This window comes from Hylobates moloch, unplaced genomic scaffold (genome assembly GCF_009828535.3).
Source record: "Hylobates moloch isolate HMO894 unplaced genomic scaffold, HMol_V3 SCAFFOLD_13, whole genome shotgun sequence".
NCBI classification, from domain to species: domain Eukaryota; kingdom Metazoa; phylum Chordata; class Mammalia; order Primates; family Hylobatidae; genus Hylobates; species Hylobates moloch.
In genome coordinates, this window is record NW_026652288.1 from 33,290,706 (window position 1) to 33,318,345 (window position 27,640).

General features: G+C 41.8%; 1 protein-coding gene across 3 annotated transcripts in view; it reads left to right on the forward strand.

The window, feature by feature from the left end:
- RASGRP3 (RAS guanyl releasing protein 3) overlaps nucleotides 1-26,721 on the forward strand; it is an 89,521-nt gene extending 62,800 nt beyond the window's left edge. For 2 of the 3 annotated variants that reach the window (XM_032172652.2, XM_058426425.1), the window contains exons 12-18: nucleotides 1,479-1,595; nucleotides 5,838-5,953; nucleotides 11,569-11,716; nucleotides 17,785-17,821; nucleotides 20,139-20,264; nucleotides 20,600-20,958; nucleotides 24,653-26,721. In XM_032172652.2, the coding sequence (XP_032028543.1) occupies nucleotides 1,479-1,595; nucleotides 5,838-5,953; nucleotides 11,569-11,716; nucleotides 17,785-17,821; nucleotides 20,139-20,264; nucleotides 20,600-20,958; nucleotides 24,653-24,661 (912 nt within the window). In that variant the 3' untranslated portion in view covers nucleotides 24,662-26,721. The remainder of the gene's footprint in view (nucleotides 1-1,478; nucleotides 1,596-5,837; nucleotides 5,954-11,568; nucleotides 11,717-17,784; nucleotides 17,822-20,138; nucleotides 20,265-20,599; nucleotides 20,959-24,652) is intronic. The other variant, XM_032172653.2, reaches the window with a different exon arrangement.
- The last annotated feature ends 919 nt before the right edge of the window (nucleotides 26,722-27,640 follow it).

Here is a 27,640-nt window from a genome sequence, read left to right on the forward strand (position 1 = left end):
AAAGTGCTGGGATTACAGATGTGAGCCACTGTGCCCAGCCTCTATAAATGTAAATAAAAAAAGAAAAGATAGAAAAAAAAATAGATTTGCATGTGTGCACCAGCAAAAATGTTGACACTTTATGAAGGTTTCAGGGAGAGGATATAAAGTGAACACCAGTCTTGGCTGGTCCCCTGAAAGGATTGTGTTCTGTGCTTATATTGTCCAAGCATCTTATGCATTATGCTACCATCTTCCCCACAATTTTATATGCAAATGTCTTGTAAGAATGCAGAAAAATCTGTGGAGAAAGAAAGTTCACCAAAGAGGGCCAGAGAGACCTAATGATTGGCAGAACAGTCAGAAGTGCTTAAGCGTATTGAGCAAGGTGCAGATGTAAGGACATAAACTTGGCCACCCACTGGTACCCATTTGCTGCATGCACCATAACTGATCACTAAGTATTAGAGAATTCGATAACTGGTGTTTTTACATCCTGTATTACACAAAAATCCATGATGGATTGTTATATAAAAGTTTTAGTGATATTTGGAGAACTCAGATAGGATTTTTGGATGGACTGGGAGCACATTGCTTTTTTCCCATTTAAAATAATAGAATTTAGGCTGGATGTGGTGACTCACACCTGTAATCCCAGCACTTTGGGAGGCCAAGGCAGGTGGATCACTTGAGGTCAGGAGTTTGAGACCAGTCTGGCCAACATGGTGGAACCCCGTCTCTACTAAAAATACAAAAACTACCTGGGCTTGATGGTGGGTGCCTGTAATACCAGCTACTTGGGAGGCTGAGGCACAAGAATCTCTTGAACTTGGGAGGCAGAGGTTTCAGTGAGCCGAGATCATGCCACTGCACTCCAGTCTGGGTGACAGAGAGAGACTCTGTCTCAAAAAAAAAAAAAATTAAAATAAAAAATAAAAATAAAATAATAGAATTTAAGTTGCTGTTAAACAAAAGGCAGTATCTAAACATGTATTTAGTTACAGTTAGATTCCATTAACATAAGAATGCTTGTTTTATAAGCATTTAATAGCTTACAAAATGTAAATTTCTACTGGTATTATGAATATACAAAACTTATTCATTCTTCTCAGTGTCCCTGGTTCTAGTTGCTCAAGGCCCCAGTTAATGTTGAAAAATATGGCCAGGTGTGGTAGCTCATGCCTATAATCCCAGCACTTTGGGAGGCCCAGGCTGGAGAATTGCTTGAGCCCAGGAGTTACAGACCAGCCTGTGCAACATGGTGAAACCCCATTTGTACTAAAAATACAAAAATTAGCCAGGCGTGGTGGCACACACCTGTAGTCCTAGATACTTGGGAGGCTGAGGTGGAAGGATGGCTTGAGCCCAGGAGGCAGAAGTTGCAGTGAGCCGAAATTACACCACTGCACGCCAGCCTGGGTGACAGAGCCAGATCCTGTCTCAAAATAATAATAATAATAAAGTTGAAAAATATGTGTGTGTGTTTTTTTTTTTATCAGCAGCCTACCTCCCCTACGACGCCCAACAAGCCTGTGGTGCCCCTGGAGTGGGCATTAGGGGTGATGCCAAAGCCAGACCCCACGGTCATCAACAAGCACATAAGGAAATTAGTGGAGGTAAGTGGTTGAGGGAGAATAAAGAGAGGGCACTAGAAGACCCTTTCTCTTTCCAGAATATTCTGCGATTGTTCAGGAATCTGATGGAACCCATGAAAACAACCCTCTGGCAGGTAGGAACGATTTAGCAGGCACTTAGTGCTACCTGGCATTGGGCCCTGGGGAGAGTCGATCAGAAAGGCCCTCTTCCCTTTGTTGTCTCTCTTGCCCAGATACTCTCAGCTACTTCCAGCTCCTCTCTTTCCCAGGCATTTGCCACATCTGTCATTGTCAACAGCTCAAGGGATTGGGGATTAGAATCACTCATGAAACACCCACATAGGTCCCACTAAGATGCCCAATAAATTGATTACCCAAGGGCAGGAAAGAAATTCTGTAAGTTGGATAGTTTCTCCTTTTGTATAGTTTTGGAATTTTATGACACAGCAGCCCGATGTTATTGAGATTAGAAAAATCACCTAATGTAGGACAAGGCTCTGTCAGAGTTTTCCGTGTAGAAAAAAGAGTAGGGCCGGGCGCGGTGGCTCACGCCTGTAATCCCAGCACTTTGGGAGGCCGAGGCGGGCGGATCACTAGGTCAGGAGATCGAGACCACGGTGAAACCCCGTCTCTACTAAAAATACAAAAAATTAGCCGGGCGCGATGGCGGGCGCCTTTAGTCTCAGCTACACAGGAGGCTGAGGCAGGAGAATGGCGTGAACTCGGGAAGCAGAGCTTGCACTGAGCTGAGATCGCGCCACTGCACTCCAGCCTGGGCGACAGAGTGAGACTTCGTCTCAAAAAAAAAGAAAAAAAGAAAAAAAAGTAGAAGTGCCGATGGGGGGAACACGGAAACATTTCGGGTACAGGAAACTGCGATCCTGAATTAAATGTCTACTTCAATGGATTGGTAGGTACATCTGCTGGTGCAACAGAATTGAGTCTTTGGGATAGAATGTGCTTTTTGCTGGGAGAAGATATTTAAAGAAAAAGAAAGAATGTCTTATATCTTGAATAATTCAGGGAACTAGGAGGTGCTGAAAGAAAAATTTTGTGGAGCGTGTGAGGCAGGCAGGAAAAGGGTGGTGCCAAGAGGAATATTAGTGAGGGAAGGACTGAGAAGGAGATAAGGTCCAGTGGAGCCCGTGGTAGTAACAGACCCAGCTTGGAGCTGGGGAAGGTGAGAAAAGGATCTACGGGTCCCCAGGGAATGCAAGAACTGAGTTGCCCCTCAGGAATGTCTGAAGCCAGGAAATGGAAGGCAGAGCTGTTCCCTCTTCCAGTCTCATTCTACATACTGACTTCCTCAGTCCACATGGGGAATTTCTCTCTCTCTCTCTCTCTCTCTCTGTGTGTGTGTGTGTGTGTGTGTATGTGTGTCTGGGGAATTTCTCTCTCTCTCTTTCTGTCTCATTCTGTCTTCCTTACCTTCTCTCGCTTCCCTTTTCTCCAAATTCCTTACCATTGGTTCGATCAAACAAAAGACCAGGATTTTATGATGAATTTTACTCCGCAAAAAATCTACTACTCGTAGTATAAATAGGGATGTTAAACTATAAATAGTAGGCATTCCAAAATAGTTAAATTTAAGCTATTTTTATTATGGCTAAGTAATGATACTGGAATTTAAAAAAAAGGTAATGTTTTCTGATTTTGCACAATTCTGTTACCTATGAAAAAGCTTGAGATGGGCTCATTTTAGTCACATTTTTAATTAATTCATTCATTTATACCTTACCTACTTCCCAAAATACTTGCAACACAGGGCAATATCGATAGACAGAATAGACAGAAACTACTGGGAATAATTAAAACTGGAGATTAATTAAAACTGGAATCAAAATCAAATATAAATTTGTATACATGTGTTTGCAGAAAGAACTTACAAATTTTTTTGAAAACCTAATTTTGCAGAGGGCAATGGGAAACTTTTTTTATTCTTCTCTGATTATAAAGGAAGATAGAATCATCAAAAATATTAAAGCATTACATAAATTATAGAAAATAAAAAGCTTTACTTGCAGGTCTTGGTAATTCTATTCTCAAGGATAACCACTGATAGTTTGTAGATTATCTTATATGACTTTATTCTCTATCTCTACGTATATATAAACACACATATACTACATATATATACATGTGTATCTTATACAACTTTGTTCAATTATTTCTTTAGAACAGATTCCTAGAAGTGGAATTGCTGTGTCAGAGAGTAGGCACTTAAAATTCCTGATTGTTCTCCAGAAATATTGTGGCTATTTACGTCACTAACTTGATACAAGAGTACCTGTTGTCTCATACCCTAGAAGATGATCGATTACAGTATTTTAAGATTTTATTTAATCTGAGAGGTTAAAAAAACTTCATTAATGTTTCTGTAATGATTAACTGAGCTGAATAACTTTCCATGGATGTATTGACCATTTGTATTTTTATTTGGTGATTGCCTGTTTGACTTTTGTGTCTTTGCTCTCATGTATGCTGCAAATAACTTGATCTGTTTGACATTTATCTTAAAATTTGTTAATTGAGCTTTTTTGATTCAAGTTTTTTGCATTTTATTAAATAAAATATTTTTATGGCTTTGGACATTGATGTCATGCCAAGAAAGGCCTTTTTCACACAAAGATTATGGAACATGAAAAATATTTTCATCTATTTATCTTTGGTACTTTTATAGCTTTGGATTTTTTTACATTAAGCTATATAATTCACTAGTGCAGTGGCTCATGCCTATAATCCCAGCACTTTGGGAGGCTGATGCAGCAGGATAGCTTGACCCTAGGAGTTTGAGGCTACAGTGAGCTATGATCATGCCACTGCACTGTAGCCTGGGTGACAGAGTGAGAGCCTGTCTCTAAAAAGATAAATAAATAAATAATATATAATACATCTAGAATTTAGTTTGGAGGTAATTTATTTTGTAAGATTATTAGTCATTTAACTCAACAGCAGTTATTGGATAATCCATAATTTCTCTGTGGATTTTAAAAGACACTTTTTGATAAATTCCTATATAAACATGGGTTTGTTTCTGGACTCCACTCTCTGTGGTAATTTGTATCATGTTGTTTTGATTAATGTAGCTGTGTAGAATATTTGATTTCTGAAAGGGCATGTTCCCCCTCATTACTCTTCATTTAAAATAATTTTTAGCCTGTTTTCAACATACTCACTTTGATTTGAACTTTATAATCAATTTGTTCATTTAAAACAAACCCCTACTGGGATTTTGATTGGAACTGCATTAAATGTACACTTTAATTTTTGAGATAACACCTTACAACTTTATTTTCTATTGTCATGGTATTGGAATTTGTAAATTCACTAAGCCAATTTCTACTCAACCCTGAGATTTCAGTTTAAACCTTGCTTTTCCCAGGAAACCTTTCTTAATCTACCTCCTCTTTTCCCCCGACCCATAGCACTCTGTTTTTATTTATTTATTTATTGAGACACAGTTTTGCTATTGTTGCCCAGGCTGGAGTGCAATGGCGCCATCTCGGTTCACTGCAACCTCCTCCTCCCAGGTTCAAGCAATTCTCGTGCCTCAGTCCCCTGAGTAGCTGGGATTGCAGGCGTATGCCACCATGCCCGGCTAATTTTTTATTTTATTTCATTTTTAGTAGAGATGGGGTTTCATCATGTTGGTCAGGGTGGTCTTGAATTCCTGACCTCAGGTGATCCACCTGCTTCGGCCTCCTGAAGTGCTGGGATTGCAGGCGTGAGCCACCGCGCCCAGCCGAAGTTTTATTTTTAATTTTATTTTAAATTTATTTTTTTGAGATGATGCCTTACTCTGTTGCCCAGGCTAGAGTGCAGTGGTGTGATCTTGGCTCGTTGTAACCTCAAACTCCTGGGCTGAGCAAGCCTCCTGCCTCAGCCTCACAAGTGGCTGGGACTATAGGCATGCACCACCATGCCCAGCTAATTTAAAAAATTTTTTTGTAGCAATGAGGTTTCTCTGTGTTGCTCAGGCTGGTCTCAAACTCTTGGGCTCAAGTGATCTTCCCACCTCTGCCTCTAACTCCCAAAGTGCTGGGATTACAGGTGTGAGCCACCACATCCAACCATTACTCTGTTTTTATCCTCAGCAGACCATTTGTCTTGTTCTAATATAAACGCTTCTTGACTTAGTTATCTTTCACGAGATTCTAAGCTCCTTGATAGAAAGGATCATATGCTAGTTATCATTGCTTTCGCAATAACAAGTTCAGAGCCTGCCTCATGGTCGTTCAATAAATACTTATCTTTCTTTTGCAGTCTGTATTTAGAAACTATGATCACGACCATGATGGGTACATTTCCCAAGAGGACTTTGAAAGTATAGCTGCCAATTTTCCCTTCTTGGATTCCTTCTGTGTTCTGGACAAAGATCAGTAAGTTTTAATTTTGTTTTATTTTAATGCAACTATCCTAAAGCAGAAAATTATTATCGGAGGAGAGAAGGGAAACTTGTAATTTACATCTTGACAGCTTCAACCGTAGTGCTTTGATGAGCGAGGTTTGTCACTGATTATTTTCTTGGTGTGTATGAACATGACCTGAATGGAATCACAGGGAAGACCATGTTGTCAGTGTTGAACACAAGTGCACATTTGTAAATGATCCAAACGCTCCATTTGCTATATTGCTTCTATTGCTTAGCTCTCAACCTCAAAAAATCTCCACCAAAAAAGAGTAGAGGAGAAATATAGTTAGATCTAACCTGGGACAGTCCTCAAAGTTAGTGGACCTGAAAGCAATCTTAAAACTCATGAAGATTTTTTAAAAATTTTGGCCATGCATGGTGGCTCATGCCTGTAATCCCAGCACTTTGGGAGGCTGAGGCAGGCAGATCACTTGAGGCCAGGAGTTAAAGACCAGCCTGGCCAACATGGCGAAACTCTGTCTCTACTAAAAATACAAAAACTTACTGGGCGTGGTGGCACAGGCCTGTAATCCCAGCTACTTGGTTGGCTGAGGCGGGAGAATTGCTTGAGCCTGGGAGGCAGAGGTTTCAGTGAGCTGAGATAGCACCACTGCACCCCAGCCTGGGTGACTGAGTGAGACGCTGTCTCAAAAAAAAAAAAAAAACTTATTTATAGTCTTCATTAAAGCAGACGATAGCTGCAGACAGCCAAGAAGCATTCATGCTTTGTTTTTTTCTTTGATTGATCAAAGGTTGTCTTGACAAAGAAAAAATATATTGCTTTTTAGCATCAAATTATTCCTAAAAATTAAATCACTTTAGACACTAAAACCCAACTCATTAAAAGAAAATAATGATTTGAAAAAAAAATTGCTGAGAAATCCTGGCATTAATAATTTGATTAATTGTTAATTGTACGAGATTAGTTTCTAATTTAAAAGTCACCTGTAAGGAAATGCTGGATTTTGTTTTGGTAAAATGGGCAAATTAAATTACATTAAAATCCTCTAATATTTTTGCTGGTATGAGAATTCTTAAAAAACGAAATCTGGGGCCGGGTGCGATACCTCACACCTGTAATGCCAGCACTTTAGGAGGCTGACGTAGGAGGATTATTTGAAGACACGAGTTTGAGACCAGCCTGGGCAACATAGTGGGACCTTGTCTCTAACCATTTTTTTAAATTGAATTTAAAAAATAAAATCTGTAATTCAACATACCAAGAAAAGCCTTGACACATTAACATAACTTAAAATCTTAAATTCATCTTCATTATATACCCAGAACAAAGAATACTTTTAAAATAAATTCAATTAGAAACATTAACTTCCTTTACAAAGTAAAATTTAAATTGCCTGCTAACTACCCACTTCTTTGCTTAGTTCATTACTATTAGTGACATGTAAATACGACATTGACTTAAAATAACTTCCCAGTCTTCATTTCTTTTATCTGTTGGTTCTAGAGACAGAATTGAGGTTGTCCTAGCAAATATCTGTGTCTATTTCTTTCTCTATATCATCCTTATCTCTACTTATTGATATCTATAGAACTGTTTTCTACGAATGAAGGTTTGGACTATTCATATCTTGCTTACATGAGACTAAAGGTTTGAGTGGTTAATACTGGAAAGTCTCAAAAAGATGTTTTCTCTAAGGACTGTTTTCCAAACGATGTTCCACAGAAGTAGCTATTAATTAGTACTTTTGAAAAAGGAACTAACTAATGAGAAACACAGGGTTAAATCTCATTAAATAGGTGTCTTTACTGTGTGACTTCCCAAAGCTTTTAATAGGCTAAAGTGTGTTACGCTGTAAGTCCCTAGGAGGGGAGATGAGCTAATGCACTGTTACACAAATGTATGTAGCAAATGATGTAACAAATTTGTGAGACAATGCATTAATAAATTTATCATATATATAATAAAGATTGTTTATGGCATCTTCATTATGAAACCTGTGCCCATTCCTTTGAGTGGGCAAAGGACATGAATAGACACTTCTGTAAAGAAGACATACATGTGGACAATAAGCATATGAAAAAAAGCTCAATATCACTGATAATTAGAGAAATGCAAATCAAAACTACAATGAGATATCACCTCACACCAGTCAGAATGGCTATTATTATTATTATTACTTTTTTTTGAGACAGAGTCTCGTTCTTTTGCCCAAGCTAGAGTGCAGTGGCACGATTTCGGCTCATTGCAACCTCTGCCTCCTGGGTTCAAGTGATTCTCATGCCTTGGCCTCCTGAGGTGCTGGTTATAGGCATGCACCACCAGGCCAGGCATTTTTTTTTTTTTTTTTTTTTTTTTCAGTAGAGACAAGATTTCATCATGTTGGCCAGGCTGTTCTTGAACTCCTGAACTCAGGTGATCCACCTGCGTTGGCCTCCCAAAGTTCTGGGATTCTAGGTGTGAGCCACCGTGCCCAGCCAAGAATGGCTATTATTAGAAAGTCAAAAAATTGGCTGGGCGCAGTGGCCCATGCCTGTAATCCCAGAACTTTGGGAGGCTGAGGTAGGTGGATCACGAGGTCAGGGGATCAAGACCATCCTGGCTAACACGATGAAACCCCGTCTCTACTATAAATGCAAAAAATTAGCCAGGCGTGGTGGCGGGCCCCTGTAGTCCCACCTACTCAGGAGGCTGAGGCAGGAGAATGGCGTGAACCTGGGAGGCAGAGCTTGCAGTGAGCCAAGATCTCACCACTGCACTCCAGCCTGGGCGACAGAGCGAGACTCCATCTCAAAAAAAAAAAAAAAGAAAGTCAAAAAATAACAGATGCTAGCAAAGTTGCAGAGGAAAGGGAACACTTATACACTGGTGGTGGGAGTGTAATTCATTCAACCATTGTGGAAAGCAGTATGGCGATTCCTCAAGCAGCTAAAAACAGAACTATACTTCAACCCAGCAATCCCATTATTGGGTATATACCCAGAGGAAGAGAAATCATTCTACAGTAAAGACACAGGCATATGAATGTTCATTGTGGCACTATTCAAATATCAAAGTCATGTAATCAACCTAAATGCCCATCAATAACAGATTGGATAAAGAAAATGTGGTACATATACACCATGGACTATTATGCAGCCATAAAAAAGAATGAGATTGCCAGGCACGGTGGCTCATGCCTGTAACCGCAGCACTTTGGGAGGCTGAGGTGGGTGGATCACCTGAGGTCGGGAGTTCGAGACCAGTCTGACCAACGTGGAGAAACCCCATCTCTACTGAAAATACAAAAATTAGCCGGGCGTGGTGGCACATGCCAGAGGCTGAGGCGGGAGAATCACTTGAACCCAGGAGGCAGAGGTTGTGGTGAGCCAAGATCATGCCGTTGCACTCCAGCCTGAACAAGAGCAAATCTCTGTCTCAGAAGAAAAAAAAAAAAGAGAATGAGATCATGTCTTTTGCAGGAACACGGATGGAAGTGGAGGCTATTATCCCTAGCAAACTAGCGCAGGAACAGAAAATCAAATATCACACGTTGTCACTTCTAAGTGAGAGCTAAATGATGAGAACTCAAGAACACAAAGAAGGGAATAATAGACACTGATGCCTCCTTGATGGTGGACGGTTGGAGGAGCAGAAAAAATCTGTTGTGTGCTAGGCTGTGCCAAATTTCCCCGCAAGCTTGAGAATTTAGAATCCTTTTTTTTTTTTTTACCTCCTATGCAAAATAACTTTAATAATAATACGTATAATGTACAAAAATCAAAGTTATTTTGCATAGGAGATAAGAAAGGGATCTTAAATTCTCAAGCCTGGGGGAAAATTGTGGTACAGCAAACAGCAATAGGGAAGCCTGGGCAGGGAGTACGGGGAAGAAAGAGATGAAGTTGGACTTAGATCCGTTGATTGAGACAGAGCGTGGATCATCAGGAAGAGAGGCCTAGCAAGTTGTTGAAGATGTGGTGCAAAAATTCAGGACAACAGTCATGGCTGGAGATGGAGATTAAGTCTTCAGCCCCACTGTAAGCTGGAATCTCCATCTTGTGAGCAAACTCTGGTGGGAACGCTTAGAGGGAGGTGAGCTCAGGGCCTGAGAAATGAGCCTTCAGGGACTCCCCTCCTACATGCAGGCATTGAAAGGAGTCAGAGGGCCCTGCAGGCGAGCTGGAGAAAGGGGAGCTGGAGAGGAAGGAGGAGAAGAGGGGTGGCATGCAATTCCAGGGTGCCTAAGGGGAGAGCGCCAAAAGAAGGAAACATGTCTCCATGTTACTTCCTGCCAATGAGAAAAGGCCACTGAGGATGTTCCTGGTGACAGATTTGTAGGGTTAGAAACTCAAGTGGCATAAAGAGTACCTGGAGGAAATGATAAAAGAGCCTAATGATTTCTCTTTTTGAAAACTTCGGGAGTAAAAGAAGGAAGAGAGAAAAGACACCTGTTGGAGATGGCGGCAGGACTGAAGAAGGGGATTTTTCAGGTGGGCAAGTTCTGAGCGTATTTGTGAATGGAGGAAGAAACAGAGGAAGAGACTGAGCATAACCTGGAAGGAGAAGAGTCCCGGTGAGGCTGGAGAGTGCTGGATGGCGCAACTCTTCCTCTGAGAGTGGAGCCCCAAGAGAGGACAGAGGAGGTAGAAAAGAATTCTGAACTGGAAAGGAAAGGTGTGATCGCCAGCACATGCTAATGGGCAAAGAAGCAATACAGAGCTCACGTGGATCCAATTATTGTTATTATTATTATTTTTTGAGACAGTGTCGCTCTGTTGCCCAGGCTGGAGTGCAGTGGTGCAATCTTGGCTCACTGCAATCTCTGCCTCCGTGCCTCAGCCTCCTGAGTAGCTTGGATTATAGGCACATGCCACCACGCCCAGCTGATTTTGGTGTTTTTAGTAGAGACGGGGGTCTCACCATGTTGGTCAGGCTGGTCTTGAACTCCTGACCTCAAGTGATCTGCCCACCTTGGCCTCCCAAAGTGCTAGGTTTATAGGCATGAGCCACCGCACCTGGCCGATTTGATCATTTTTGATAAACAAGAAGTCAGGGTATGTGATGAGTAGGGGTAGGAAGGTGGGAAGGACCAGAGGTTTGTTCTGTGTGGAGTAGATCTGGAAGAATTGCTCCCAGCCAGTGCAGTGAATGGGCTATGAGACATTAAGATGTGAGTGAAAATATCACCAAGGGGCCTGGACAGCGTCAAGCTGAATGAATTTGAGAATGGTCAGCCCAGTTATTACAGTTTTCTGCCTTTCTCCATCATCCTAATTCTTGCAACCTTACAGCTAGGCAAGGACTAGAAAGATGTCCTTCAGGAACCTGCTTTTTCATAGTAAAGACTTTCTGTGCTGCGGTGCACAGGCTACATGTGCTACATGAATATGCTCCTGCACACACACACACACACACACACACGCAGGGTGCACACATACACAATTTTCTGCTTACTGAAAAAGGTTTTTGAACACCTGAAGATGCCTTTTGAGGTTCGCTCCTTCTCTGAGATGTAATAGAGAAGTGAATATTCCTCATCTGCTTTTGACCACAAAGGTCTGGGAGGTGGGTGATTAAAGTGTGGCAGCTACTTAGCAACTTGTTATTTAAAGATTCCCTCCCTTCTTTGATTCTTTTAACAGGGATGGCCTAATTAGTAAAGATGAAATGATGGCTTACTTCCTGAGAGCTAAATCCCAACTACACTGTAAAATGGGACCAGGATTTATCCATAATTTTCAGGAGATGACCTATCTCAAGCCAACCTTCTGCGAACACTGTGCGGGATTTGTAAGTCTGTTTTCCGTTGTTTTCTTAGGTGTGTAGTTATTTGTGTAGCATTCTGAAAAGGTAGGAAAATGATACACTAAATAAAGTTCACTGTCTGCTTTGAATCAGAAGTAAAACGTGATGGCTCCCTGAAATTAAAGATTAAACACCAAAGGAAAGGTTTCATTATTTTCTAGGAATGCAGGGCTAGCAAAAACAGGGAAGGCTGGTGAGGGCTGTTAACTCAAGAGAGTGGTTTTGTTTATTAATCCCTGCCAGGGAAAAGTGTCAGCCCAATGAGCCCTGGCATTCATCATTAATATTCATAAGTGGTTGCAATTAAGAGGTGCATTTATCTTAGCAAGTTCCTTCCAGTTTTCATTTCATGTGGTATTAGTGACCAGAAATCCATCATGGCATGGTTCAATAATTCACAACTCAAAAAGGAAGAAAAAATCTTTTTGGAGAGAAGCTGGCTATAATAATAAATAACATTTACTCAATGCTTGGCGGGTAACAAAGTACTTCCATAGACATTACCGTAACTAATCCTCATAGCAAGCCCTTGAAGTGGGTATTTTACTTTCACCATCTTGCTTATGAAGATAGAGGTTCAAAGAGGATAACCCAGGTTCCTGAGGATTGCACAGCTAATCATTACCAGAGCATGGACTCCGACACAGGTGTACTGACTTGTCAGCCCTGTGCTTCACCTACACCACTGCAACAAATGAAGACTGCATGCTTCCTTCCCCCACCTTTGATAATTCTTTGGGAATCAAGGTCAGTTTTTGATCCTGGCCTTAATAGAAACTCTTGGGCCCTGAATGTCTCTAGTTGATAATCCAAGTTAAATAAAATGGGAAATGTGGTATTCCAGGTGAGGGAGGCCCAGCATCCAGATGAGTATGACAATCGCCCCTTTTTTTAGATGCCAGAGCTCAGTCGTGTTTGTTAGCTTTATTTGGCAGCCACATCCTCCTGTTGACTCGTTGACCCATATTGAATTTGTTGCTGATATTATATGCTACCAGAAATTACATTTTTCCCATCCCATGCTCAGAGAACTGGCTTTCAGGAGCCCAATGCAGGAGTCTGTGTTCAAGTACACACTCCTCTGAGAATGGGTAAATAAGAGGCAGCCGTTTCCTCAAAGATGGCCCCAGGTGGTCATAACAGCTGACGTGACACAGGGCAAAACCAGTCTAATTAGCTCTCTTTATTCACTGCAGAGAAGGTGAAGTTCTTCTTTAGTATCCCCACTGGGATTGTATGACCAGACCATTTTATCATAAAACAAATGGTTGGCCGGGCGTGGTGGCTCACGTGTGTAATCCCAGAAATTTGGAAGGCCAAGGCAGGCAGATCACCTGAGGTCAGGAGTTTGAGACCAACCTGGCCAACATGGTGAAAACCCGTCTCTACCAAAAATACAAAAATTAGCAGGGCATGGTGGCAGGTGCCTGTAATCCTAGCTACTCAGGAGGCTGAGGCAGGAGAATCACTTGAATCTGGGAGGCAGAGGTTGCAGTGAGCCAAGATCATGCCACTGCACTCCAGCCCGGGTGACAGAGCGAGACTCAGTCTCAAAACAAAACAAAATGGTCTCCTTTTTCATGTTTCTCTAGTTTCTCTATTCTGATGGAAATTTTTGGAAATATCTAGGCCTGAAAATTCTGATGTGGGATGGGGCTGTGCATAACACGCTCCTACACAGTGGGACCCAGTAAACAAAAGGTCAGGCTGGTCAGGATGATGCATCTGTCTTTTGGTGGGCTATGAGAGTCAGAAAGCCTTTATCAAATCTCAGGGTCCCGGGTGTTGTGGCATGGACCTGTAGTCCCAGGTGCTCAGGAGGCTGAGGCAGGGGGATAGCTTGAGCCCAAGAGTTCGACTCCAGTCTGGGTGATATAAAGAGACCCCTGCCACTGCCGTCTCTAAATATAATAATAATAATAATAATAAAAAACTCAGCCAGGCACGGTGGCTCACGCCTATAATCCCAGCACTTTGGGATGCTGAGGCGGGTGGATCATGAGATCAGGAGATCAAGACCATCCTGGCTAACATGGTGAAACCCCATCTCTACTAAAAATACAAAAAATTAGCCGGGTGTGGTGGCGGGCGCCTGTAGTCCCAGCTACTCGGGAGACTGAGGCAGGAGAATGGCGTGAACCTAGGAGACGGAGCTTGCAGTGAGCCAAGATGGCGCCACTGCACTCCAGCCTGGGCGACAGAGCAAGACTCCATCTCAAAAACAAACAAACAAACGAGAAACAAACTCAAGGTCTTATCTCTGCTCTCTAGTCCTTCTGTCCTGTCCCTCCCTTTTACAGAGGCCCTGGTTCTGTAGGAGCAGCAAGGTAGACTTTCTTGGAAGTTCCACACCTGTCTCCCTGATTCATTGGAGCAGACATACTGGTGCTACATTCTTGATGCAGCTGTGATGAAGTAGAAAGCTCTGGACCTGGAGTCTGGAACCCTGGGTTAAAGTTTTGCCTTTGCTAACTCTATGTCCTTGACCAAGTTATTCATCATCTTTGGGTCTATTTCTGTCTGTAAAAGGCAGTTAATACTTACCCACCATGTTGTTGCATGATAAAATACTATTGGGGCCGGGCGCGGTGGCTCACGCTTGTAATCCCAGCACTTTGGGAGGCCGAGGCGGGCGGATCACGAGGTCAGGAGATCGAGACCACGGTGAAACACCGTCTCTACCAAAAATACAAAAAATTAGCCGGGCGTGGTGGCGGGCGCCTGTAGTCCCAGCTACTCGGAGAGGCTGAGGCAGGAGAATGGCGTGAACCCGGGAGGCGGAGGTTGCAGTGAGCCGAGATCGCGCCACTGCACTCCAGCCTGGGTGACAGAGCAAGACTCCGTCTCAAAAAAAAAAAAAAAATACTATTAGATATGTTGCACGTCACATGGCTCGGAGTACACATTTTTTTATGTATTCCTTGATACTTTGAGAGTTTAACTGAAATTAACTCATTTAAAATTTTTACATCTGTTTTTGTTTTTAAAATATATTTAATTTTATTGGTACAATTTGATTCGATCTTTATTGACACTCATGTCAAAAAGCCCACTGGTTTTCAAAGGAATTTATAACTATAGCTCTATAGATGTGTCATTGAAAGGAATTATGGGAGAATGGTTCCAGTGCCGGAACCATCTGCTTTTAAAATAAACTCCATTTTAAGGTTAAGGAAGACAAACAGACTTGCTCTGCAGAAGATTTATTTTAGAATTAGAATTCCAGAACTGAAAGAGTGTTAGTAATTCCCTTATTTTGTAGATGAAGAAACTGAGGTCTGGAGAAGTTAAGTGACTTCCCCCAAGGTCACACAGATCATTAGCAGCAAAACCATGAGTCACACCCAGGTCTCCTGACTCTCAGTCCAGTGCTCCTTACACCACAATTACTCCAAATATGACAGCAGCCGGTAGTCTCAAATCAAAGGACTGTGGGAAATACTCCCGCATACCCATCCACATGAGTTCATCCTCTACTGTTCCTGGCAGGCACACTGACCCAGTGCCTCTTCCTAGCTATTGTTTGTTCCTGGCTATTAAGTAAGCATTAGCAAACCTACCTCCCCACCCCTACCCCCAGCACTCTTGCTTGACTGTATCTTTTTCAGCAGTTCCTGCCACAATGCTAATAATGTAACATATCTGGATATTAGGATGTCTCTTCTTAAATCTTATCCTTTCATGTCCCACCTCAGTGCCTTTGCTCACACAAGAGTATGCAGGAGCAATGGCTTCCTGTCTTTCCCTCAAGTGACACATTCTTCTTTCCCTCACTAGCCATGAGACCTTGCCAAGGGACTTTACCTCTCTGTAGGTCAGTCTCCTCGTCTGTAAAAATGAGAAAAATACTATTACCTACACCATAAGGACATCATGAGCAATTAAAAAAGCTAATATGTATAAAGAGCCTAACTGTGCCTCTCACATAGCAAGAGTTCAAGAAATGTTAGCTATCATCATTATTATTGCTATTATCATTACCAAGGGCTCTGGAGAAAGAATTTCCAGGTTGTGGGAGATTGCAAATTATCTAACTTCCTGGATCATCACACTCACCTTTTACAAAAGAGAAGCAAACTAGATTATCACAAAGATCAAGCTGTGATGATCCTGGCCACCAGTGCCCTTTTTTGGATCATGCTTCTCTCTCTTCCAGCCATCCTTGCTTCTACTTAGTTGTCAGATAATCCTTCCTGTCCCTAAGACAAAATATTGCTCTGTCCTAGGAGACATTTGCATTTTATTTATTTATTTATTTATTTTCTTTTCTTTGAGATAGAATCTCGCTCTGTCGCCTGCAGTGGCGCAATCTTGGCTCACTGCAACTTCTACCTCCCGGGTTCAAGTGATTCTCCTGCCTCAGTCTCCTGAATAGCTGGGACTACAGGCACACACCACCATGCCCAGCTAATTTTTGTATTTTTAGTAGAGACGGGGTTTCACCATGTTGGCCGGGATGGTCTTGATCTCTTGACCTCGTGATCTGCCCGCCTCGGCCTCACAAAGTGCTGGGATTACAGGTGTGAGCCACGCGCCCGGCTGACATTTGCATTTTAATATGTATTCTGAAGGACTAAATAGCTGTTAAGGCTCAAAGGAATCCTTGAGTTTTCTACTTGTGGAAGTTCCTTGTCAAAAAGAAGTAAGGGGCAGTCTTCCTTGGCTGTGAAGCAGTGGCTGTGACTCTTGAGTCACTTCACATTGGCTGTGACTTACTCTTCTGGAAGAGCGGGCCATGCTGCCCACATTTGGGGGCATTGTTCGCTTATAATACGTTGTGAACATTGTGAACGGCACCCCCATCAGTCCCAGTGGGCCCTGCTTTTTCAACATTATTTTATTAAGTAGATAATAGCCACCTAACCCAAACATGAAAAGGTTAGCAATAGTTCTTCTCCAACTTGAGCTAAGCCCATTTCATTACCCATACTGTATGCCTCTGGTGAATCTGTCACCCCATGCAAGAGGTGTGGGGAGGCACAGAAGGGCATGGCAAGGCCCTCTTCTTTTTTTTGAGATGGAGTCTTGCTCTGTTGCCCAGGCTGGTGTGCAGTGGTGCGATCTCGGCTCACTGCAAGCTCCGCCTCCTGAGTGCATGACATTCTCCTGCCTCAGCCTCCCGAGTAGCTGGGACCACAGGTGCCCACCACCACGCCCAGCTAATTTTTTTGTATTTTTAGTAGAGACGGGGTTTCACCATGTTAGCCAGGATGGTCTCGATCTCCTGACCTCGTGATCTGCCCACCTCAGCCTCCGAAAGTGCTGGGATTACAGGTGTGAGCCACCGCGCCCGGCCAGGCCCTCTTCTTTATGGTGTTTAGAAGGAGTCTGTCTGGAGAGCGAAGACACCACCACCAGGATGTCCCTGAACCCCCTGGGCAAACGCTCCCTCGTGGAACTGCGGCCCTCACATCTCCCCTCAGGGATTTGTCACTTCCTACTTGTTAACCACGAGGATGTCACAGACTCCTTGGTTGGCAGAATCTGAGCTTTTTCGACATCTCCTACAACCCTGGCAAAGGCCAAACATAGAGCAAATGTGGAGAATGAAGACATGAATAACTAAGATCATTTCCTCTTCTGTATTTTTCCACAGGACAAATACTACTCAGAAAATAGCCTAGCAAAATCCAAATGCTTTCATATGAGGTGCGCTTCTTCCATTGCTTCATTTCCTGCAGTGGGCACTAAGAGCAGCTAGTGTCATTAAAAAGAGGGAGCCAGGGGTTCCCAAAGACCAAGTGGCCATCTCCTCTGTACGTTTTGCTGAGAGCACATCAGGCCAAAGTCTGGTGCATCAAACTTTAGTAGTTTCCAATCCCGGCTCCCAGTTGGCTCCGACAAAGAAAAGGGAAACGAAACTCGTGTTATCACCACAGCTGGAAGGGGCCCGGAGAGGGTTCTTCTATCTGGCAGGAAGGGTGTTAAGAGTGGCTACATCCTGTTTGTGCCTGGCCAGTCCTGAAGCTTCCCAGGACTTCCTTTTCAGTGGCCTTGTTTTCCTTCCAGATCCATCCTCAGATTCCCTGACATTCCTTTGTCTTTGGTTACAGCTCTGGGGCATAATCAAGCAAGGATACAAATGCAAAGGTAAATCAATGTTATTTTGTTACAATTTTTAAAATGTGACATTTTGGGTAAGAATCAAATTTGTCTGGTTAAACTACAAAAGCTCTTGGCATTATTCAGAATTTCAGTCTTTTGGGTCAACGGCAACTGAGAATGATTGCCTCTGAGGAGGAGTTTCTGGAGTTTCGGAGAGCTAAAATTGGAATTTTATAGCTTGTTACAAACCACTCTTATCAACACACGTAAATCTAGTTCTTTGGAATCAGCAGCGTCCAGTTAAGGTGGGAATTCTGAGTGGGACAAGCCTAGCTAAAATACTGGATATAAGAACTTTTTCCTTCAAAGAAAAACACCTACACACGATTTCTCTAATCCATAGGCACTTCTTCCCACTCACACTTAGCTATTCCTTTCTCTACTAAATCACATAGATGGTGACAAAAAACAAGGAGAAAACTTAAAATGTATTTTTGTCCTTTTCAATGAATGCGTTCCTCTATCTTTCCCATTTAATTCAGTTTATAAACAATTGAATCAAATATATTTGACAAATGCAATATGCATGCATATTAAGCATTTAGGAATGTGTTGCTACTTGTACATATATGATCAAGTATACATTACTGTTGTTTAAGAAGTTGCTGGACACTTTATGCGGACAGTTTATATGGTTCTTTTAAGAATCTTATAATGCTTTTGAAAAAATATAATAAAACTACAAAAAGAAACATCTTAATCACAGAATACCTTCAGATGAATGTTGTTCCCCAGGGATGCCTTTTTTCTCCAGTCGTTTTCCAGTATTTCGTCCTCATTTTGCATGAACAAAAAGCTTCCCGAATCTCAATGGAAGCCACTGTTTAGTGCTCAGAGGGACCTTCCCATTAGTGCTTCTCTATCACTTGCCTTGGTCTAACTTAGATTTTTACTTTCAAGCAGCAAAGATACTGCAAGATCTTATTGCCCAGCAGTGAGTCATTAGTTTTATTCTGGTTTCTATCCTCATACCCTAAAATACACACACACACACACACACGCAATTTTATAAAGATGAAAATCTATTACATCTTTGGATTATCTCTTGTATTTTCTTAATGGCACATAAAGTGAAAAAAACGAATTAAAATAGATTGAACACATCATTAAGACTATTTGAAACAAGATCACTTAGGGGAAAATGGGTACTGGAAATAGTTACAAAAGTCCTCTTTGATGGTAGGAGAGAAATGATCATCTCTATTCAATGATTCTCAGTGAAGTGGAGGACCCTCATCATAGGAAATAATTGTGAACCACCATCTGAAGTGGCCACATTTTTCTACCCCAAGTAGTAATTAACATTCTACTGCCTTATCTAAAACATCCTAATGGGCAATTCCACAGACTCTGCTGCACGCTGTTTCAAAGCCATAAGAAATGTGGAACATATTTACTGAGCATATGCCCATCTTGTGTTCTGTTTCTATACAAAGGAAGGAAGCAGAAGATATAATCACTGGCCCTGAAAGGTTTTGGAAAATGAAGAAGAGTAAAAAATCCAGACAAGGCCGGGGGTGGTGGCTCACGCCTGTAATCCCAGCACTTTGGGAGGCTGAGGCGGGTGGATCACGAGGTCAGGAGATCGAGACCATCCTGGCTAACATGGTGAAACCCCGTCTCCACTAAAAAATACAAAAAATTAGCCGGGTGTGGTGGTGGGCGCCTGTAGTCCCAGCTACTCGGGAGGCTGAGGCAGGAGAATGGCGTGAACCTGGGAGGCGGAGCTTGCAGTGAGCCGAGATCCCGCCACTGCACTCCAGCCTGGGCAATAGAGTGAGACTCCATCTCAAACAAAAAAAAAAAAAAAAAAAATCCAGACAAGTGTTGAATGAAGGAACACCTCACAGTAAATGATCAGAGGCAACAGTTGACCTGGGAGAGACTAGAAGCTGAGGCTTCTTGCCCTAATCCTGGCTTAGGCTCTCTTTGTGGGGACTCCGTCTAAGCCTGGGAAAGACTCTTAACCCCATTTGATTTGCATTTAGTTTTGGGCAAAGGCAACTGACCTCTCAGGCTGGACTCTATTTGATCCCTAGGCACAATTGCTCATTAGGTCCTCAATTGCATACAGAACTAAGCTGAGCAAATCTAAGAGAACTTTCGGAACCTCAGGAAGGCAAGTGCGGACCAATGGCCCCTTTCCAGATCCTAGACACACCCCATGGGCCTGAGCTCAACTCTGAAATTCAACACAGAAACTGGGGTGGGGGAGGGGAGGGCTGACAAATCAAGTGCCACCCTGGAAACTCAATCAACATCAGACACACTAATCATCTGCGACACCCTTGGAATTTTTCAGACTGTGGAGCCAATTGTCACAAACAGTGCAAAGACCTCCTGGTTCTGGCCTGCAGGAGATTTGCCCGGGCGCCCTCCTTGAGCAGTGGTCATGGGTCACTGCCTGGAAGCCCCTCGCTGCCCCCAGGTAATGCCCTCTGCTTTCTTTGCTGCCATGGTCTCTTTCTGCTTGTCTCTTTACACTTGGACCTCATTTAGGTTCTGGGTCTAAACCTGGTCAGTCATTCTAAACGCTAAGGCCTTCTTTAGGGTGAGCAGCGGTGGCTAAACCCTTGAATCATCCTTGCTTCTCTCTGCTTTCTAGTCTCAGGAACATGTAACTTGCCTGCAGCTAATTGAGTTCTGTCCCTTGTCGGTTCCTCTAGGACGTTGCATGCCAGACTCGTGCTGTTTGCACTAACCTTGATGTTTTGCTATCAAGCAGTCAGATGTCAAATAATCACCATCCTCTTTCACTTCCAGCGCAGGATGAGGTGTTTGAGTTCCCTGGAGTCACTGCCGGACACAGGGATTTAGACAGCAGAGCCATCACACTGGTTACAGGCTCTTCTCGCAAGATCTCCGTGAGGCTACAGAGGGCCACCACCAGCCAGGCCACCCAGACTGAACCTGTCTGGTCAGAGGCTGGCTGGGGGGACTCGGGGTCCCACACCTTCCCTAAAATGAAATCCAAGTTCCATGACAAAGCAGCAAAGGACAAAGGCTTTGCCAAATGGGAAAATGAGAAGCCCAGGGTGCATGCTGGTGTGGATGTTGTAGACCGAGGCACGGAGTTTGAACCTGACCAGGATGAAGGAGAAGAGACCAGACAGGATGGTGAGGTAAGTGCTAGGTCAACCCACAAAGAAAACCAGAAGAAGGAGGCTGAAAGTGCTGAGATGAGCGTTACAGAGGGTCTGGGGGGCAGCCTGGTAGTTCTGAAAGCAGAATGGTTGGGAATGAACACATATATCACTTTTAGTCTTGCCACTGACTAGCTATGTGACCCTGGACATATGTTTCTTCTTTATGGATCTCAGTTTCATGATGTAAAAAATTGAACCAGATCAAGTTCTGAAACCTAGTGAAGGCTGTCATGTGTGCATACTGAAATGATGCCCCAGAAACCCATGACTATATATCCAAGATACTAGTACACGATACAGATCAGCTTGGTTTTCCAAGCTAGAACCAGGGCCCAGACTCAAGAAAGGGAGTGGAAGCACAAGACTTTTAGATAAAGGAGAATTGGAAACTTTTCACTGTACTCAAAAGAAGCTTTTGACAGCATCATGGAAAAGGGGGTGGTGAGAATCAGAGATACGAGGCCCTTGAGGATCTCTAAACCAGGCTCTGCCTCCGCATGAGCAAAATCATGCAAAGCAAAGTAGGATGCAGATGGAATTTGTTAGAGTATGCTGACATAGAAATTGATTCAAGATGGAGTTAGATAAATTTATTAGTTAACAGTCTATAGTGTATTAAGAGAAAGGATTTGAGAAAATTGGCATGATATTCCTAACATTTAAAGCAATGTCATGGAGGACAGCCATTGCCACCCTGTCAAATTGTTCTCATAAACAGAATATTGGGTTAGGCAGAGATCCTACTGGATCAAGCCAGTGCTCTCTAGTCTTATGGGTGGTCCTCCACATTCCACTCTTCAGGAGACCTAAACACACGTCTCCATACATTTCCCATGATGAGAAAAACTCCAATGACCTTTAGCCAGAAATCCCCCTACTTCCTTCCTCACTGAAGGCAGTGCGTAAGGAGGCCACCCATTATCTCTGGTCATACAAGGTTTATTGTAAGTTTCTGCTGATACACGTTTTTTGTTTCCTATAACATCCACTTTTAAAAACAGCTTTGAGATGTAATTCACATGCCATGAAACTGACCTATTTAAAAGTATGCAATTTAGTATACTTTCAGTATGCTTTTAGTATACTCACAAAGTTGTGCAACCATCACTACAATCTAATTTTAGAACATTTTCATTATTCCAAAAAGAAATCCTACACCCACAAGCAGTCATTCTCCCCCAACTCACCCCAGCCCTAGGCAGCCAACTAATTTATTTTCTGTCTCTATAGATTTGCAACACCCACTTTATTTTTAAGATTTCCCCCACTGATCATCTTGGCAACTGCATCAGTCCTATCCCCCCACTTCTTTTACTGGCCTAGCACAGTTCAAGCTGAGAATATAAACGAGAATAAGAGAAAGATCATGATTTGGTGCCAACAGCTCTTAACCTGAGGTCTATTTAATGGCTTCAGGGTGTTCATGACAGCACTTTATACTCTATGTAAAATATACGTGGACATATGGTCACTTCTGGGAAGAGGAGTCCATGCATTAAACAGGTTCTCACGGGGGTATGTGATCCAAAAAAGCAAAGAAACATTGTGCAAGATTTTCTGGATTCCCTGTCTAGTCACCTCGTACACCAACTCAGCCTGCAGAGGCTGTTTCCGTGGGTGCTGTAGCTGCCCCTGGAATCTCAGAAAAAGAGCTTCTCCAGGTAGATGGTAGGACGCCTACCAGAGTGCTCAGGATGGCGTCCGCCTCATGGGCATCTCTGAATTCAGAGGAGAACCTGCTTTTGTTTAACAAATAGTGAAATTGGCCATGAGCTCACTACTATTGGCCTCTCACAATTCAAGTTACTTAAACTGTGCTTCTGAGTTAGGAGAAATTCATAGCCTGTTGGGTGTAAGACAATCAAATAGGTAAGATATCCTGATCATTAATGTCTAAAAGGAAATATAAACAAGTATCTGGGTTTTTTTAAAAATTTAATTTTGTTTCCTGGAAATTGAACTTTTATATTCAAATGTTCTCTTATATTTTCCGTGTTCTTATCTCTTTTTTTTTTTCTTTGAGACGGAGTCTCACTCTGTCACCCAGGCTGGAGTGCAGTGGTACAATCTTAGCTCACTCAACCTCCACCTCCCAGGTTCAAGCGATTCTCCTGCCTCAGCCTCCCAAATAGCTGGGACTACAGGCACGTGCCACCACGCCCGGCTAATTTTTGTATTTTCAATAGAGACAGGGTTTCACCATGTTGGCCAGGCTGGTCTCAAACTCCTGACCTCAGGTATTCTACCTGCCTTGACCTCCCAAAGTGCTAGGATTACAGACGTAAGCCATCACGCCCGGCTGTGTTTTTATCTCTTAAAGCACAGGGATGGTTCACTGACCACAAGTATTTAATTTCATCTGTGCTAATTAATGAAGGAAGTATGCTCTTGCATGAAATGCATATATATGGTATACAGTCTCAGTACCATTCAAATCAGTAACGAATGAGATGTTTGCTCTGTTTAGGGAATAAGCAAGAAGGAAAAAAAAATGACAAAATTATACCCAGGGGTTGAATATGTAGACAAAGGAGTTTTCAAATTTAAGATTTTTTTTTCTGCCAGGCAAGACCAATAAATGACATTAGGAACACTGACCTACACATTTATTATTTAGTATCAGATGATGTTTGTGAGTCCTGTAGTTAAAAACTGTAGAACACAGAAAAGGTACTTGTGTTTGTAATCTGTGTATTTCCTCCAACAGAGTTCCAGGATTTATGCTCATTTTAAAATATAAGCGTATGAACATTTTCTGTGGCAGTGTAGGTCATCTCCCCAATGACCACATAGCCCCTACATGTCAGAACAGTTCGAGATTACTCTCTTGGCAGTAAGAATACATGTATTTCCTTTAAACTTCTTCTTTTGTTTTCCTTTATCTTCTACTAAATTAAATTTAGTCAACAAATATTTATCATAAAAGGGTTGGGAAATGCTGACTAAATAAAATGGAATATGTTTATGAATATATGTAATATACATATATAGTCATAGATATGTACATATACATATGTAGATTTACAGATTTTCTCAGTGCCCTCTTGCACTAATTTACACTGTGGATTTCTAAGAGGGAAACCTTTTAACAAGGATCATTTTGAGGGACTAATGATTTGTGGTACACCCTTCAAGGTCAACATCCTAGTTGGACTCCATATTGGGAGTCTTTAAGAGTTCATGTGCTGGGTTAACTACATGATCTCTCTCTTTTTTTTTTTTTTTTTTCTGAGACAAGATCTCACTGTCCCCCAGGCAGGACTGCAGTGGTGCAGTCATAGCTCACCACAGCCTCGAACTCCTGGGCTCAAGAGATCCTCCCATCTCAGCCTCCCAAGTAGCTGGGCCTGCAGGCATGTGCCACCGCACCCAGCTGGTTTTTATTTATTTTTTGTAGAGATGGGGTCTTGCTATATTTACCAGGCTGGTCTTGAACTCCTGGCCTCAAGTGATCCTCCCACCTCAGCCTCCCAAAGCGCTGGGATTATAGGTGTGAGCCACTGCACCCAGCTACCTACGTGATCTCCTAATTCCCACTAAATCCTGAGACTACGAGGTACTGATCATTTCAGATGTTCCCTCAAATTCATCTGAAAAACTGCTTTCTAGGAACACTCTTATTTTGTTACATGAGATCCAGCCATGAAGTAGGTTCCAATTTGTGTTTCAGGATGGCTGACTTCAGGCTGCAGAAACTGAAGGCAATAATGTTGGCTTTCGGAAGGGGCAAGACGAGAAACTCTGAAGAAAGCTCTGACTCTCAGGAAGTTATCTGGAAAGATACCTGGATGTTTACTGCCTTGGGACACTGTGGGATCTCCATGTTTGGACTATGGGACAGAGAATTGACCCTAACTATGAACTATTTATTTCCTCCTCCCCTACCCCTAGTTAAGTGCCACAAAGACTGTGTTATGTAGTCAGTACTTTTCTCATGTATCTTTCTCTAGACCATTTATATACGGGTGAAATGAAAGCTTTTTTGCATGTACTTGATACTCATTCTGTAAACTCAGACTTCGCTTTTTTTGTGAGAATATCCTTTCAATATTTTTATAAACTTTTGTGTGTGCTGTGGCAGGGAACAGTTAACAAGGAGTTTATTTAGAGAGGTTTTTTCATTTTTTGTTTTTTTTTGTTTTGTTTTTCTTGGTGTGCTTTTTGGATGGGACCAGGACTTAACATTTTCCTGAGGACAAGGAAGCTCATCAGACACTGGAATGCAGTGATTCTTCTAATGATGGTCAACTGCAAGGAGAAGCTGTTTACATCGTTCCCACTATACAGTTGCTATGATATGTAACAAGTCACACATGTATATATCACACAAGTCTTACCAATTCTGCATCACTAGGAAGCTATAGCATGGTCGTGAAAGCTCTCCTAATACTTACAATAGCCATGGAAGAAAATTATGCTTGTCCCTTCTGACTGGGTTAAGCCATCTTTCTTAAGATTCCTGAAGTAGAAATAGCAATTAAGAAATTAATTCAAGTTTTGAAGGTTAACATTTAGCAGAAAAACAAACCATTGAATAAGCTACTAGGTGAAATGCAAAACAACCATCATTTTTTTAAAACTCAAGAATTTTGTGAAAAAAAAAAAAAAAAAAAACAAACTTTCGGTTGTAAAAGAGAACCCTTGTTCTCTTCCTAAGAAACTGCCTTCCACAGTTAAAGAATATTCATAGAAAGAAAATAATCATAAATCATATTTGATTAACATTTCATTTAAGCTTTTAAAATATCAAATCTTTTAGATAGCTCCCATTTACCCAAAATAACTAGTTATGGGTCTATTTCTTCCATGATTAGAGGAGAGAGAACTTGATTCAAGATACTGAAAAACAGAGATGGAACTGAGCTTGTGAATGACAGGAATGATCTGTTACCAGGTGACTAGTCAGAAACTACACAGAGGTGCACTGGTCTGCATTTGGGGGCTAAAGTGTATATATTCCATTTAAAATGGAATTTGTTTGTATTTGGGGCAGTCTTCAGTAAAGCCTTTCTCCTTTCTTTTCTCCATTGAGGACAGTTCTGCTCAGCAAAATTGTTGAGTACCTGTTCTGAGCAGGTCCCATGCTATATGCACAAGGTTAAGAAAAACTTGGTCTTGGCCCTTGGGAGCTGACAGCCCGTGGGCATTAAGGCAAAGTGGTTCCAGTGATTTAAAATATGGTTCCAAATATGCTAGAACCAACTTGTGCCAACCAGACTTACAGATTGGAAATACTGCAGCTGAAGTGAAGTTATCAGTTGAGGGAGCTGTGATTAAGCTGGAAAATAAGAGAACGCACCATCTGTAAAGCACTCAAAAGGCAGCCATCCCTAGATGTTGGTTTCATGTATATTACACTATCTACTACTACCCATAAATGCAATTATATGCATGTTAACAACATTAAAAACAGAAAACAGCAATCTAAGTACAGAAAAGCTTTTTTGTGTGTTTAAAAAAATTGAAGAAAATTCAGGAAGAAACGTGTTAATAAACATTGTACTGTTCTTTTGCTTCTCAAAGGAATTATTCACTTGCCACTTTGGTTATTTTTGAGTTTTCATACACAGGAAGTTTTATATTGTCAGCCTTCCTGTGACAAAGATATTACATGTAACGAGTAAAAAATAAACAAAAAAGAACAAATAACTATGTATATACCTATATAAATTACATATGGGCCTGTATATTGTGTGTGTATATACACAGTAAGTCCTCATTTGTCCATAGATTCTTGGAAACTGCTACTTTAACAACTTGAAGTTGGTCTTGAAACAACTATAACAAGACCAACTTTTTTTCTCATCAACGTTGTAACGAAAGGAAATTGAATGAAATTACCTTGTGGAGGACCAGTGTGAATACTTCATTTGACTTAAAGTTGCTGTTTCCAAGAACCTACAGACCATGTTAAGTGAAGACTTACTGTATACACACACACACACACACACACACACACACACACACACACCTATTATTACTTTGCTGAAGACTAATTTAAGTCTATAACAAAACTGCCTTATAATTCTGATTATATCATTTACTGACAACCAATGACTCTGATGTTTCCAATCTATCAATTTCCCATCATCAGTAAAATAAACAAAATAGGCAAATCCGTGATGGGGCAAAAAGAACAATCAAAATTGACTCCTCCTGACCTTCATTTTGTAGGTTTGATGATCACTGTCGCCCTGAAAATTGAAAGGAAAAACAAAAGTGAACTCTTCTTAACAATGAAAATAATGTATGAAGGCAGGATTTATTAAATGCTTCAATTGCATCTTCATTGGAGCATCTACGAATTGACAATGCTTTCTCAGATCTGCCTAAACCATAGAAGCCATGATTGGTTATTTGAACCGTTGTGTTGAATGGATATCCCTTGAAGCAATAATGTGCCCAGATTTTCATGGTAAGTCTCTACAATGGACAGAGGAGTTTGCAATTTAAAAATGAAGGCAGGACTTCTACAGAAGAGAACGTCAAACGGTTATTGATGGTAGGAAGCTTAATTATTCCTAAGATAAATATGTTAATTTTACCAAAATATATAAAGCTCTAGAATGACTGAGGAGATCAATTCAGTGAAACTGTACCACAAAAGTGTATCTTTAGCACACAATTCCCAAACAGACTGAAATCTCATCTTGGCTGC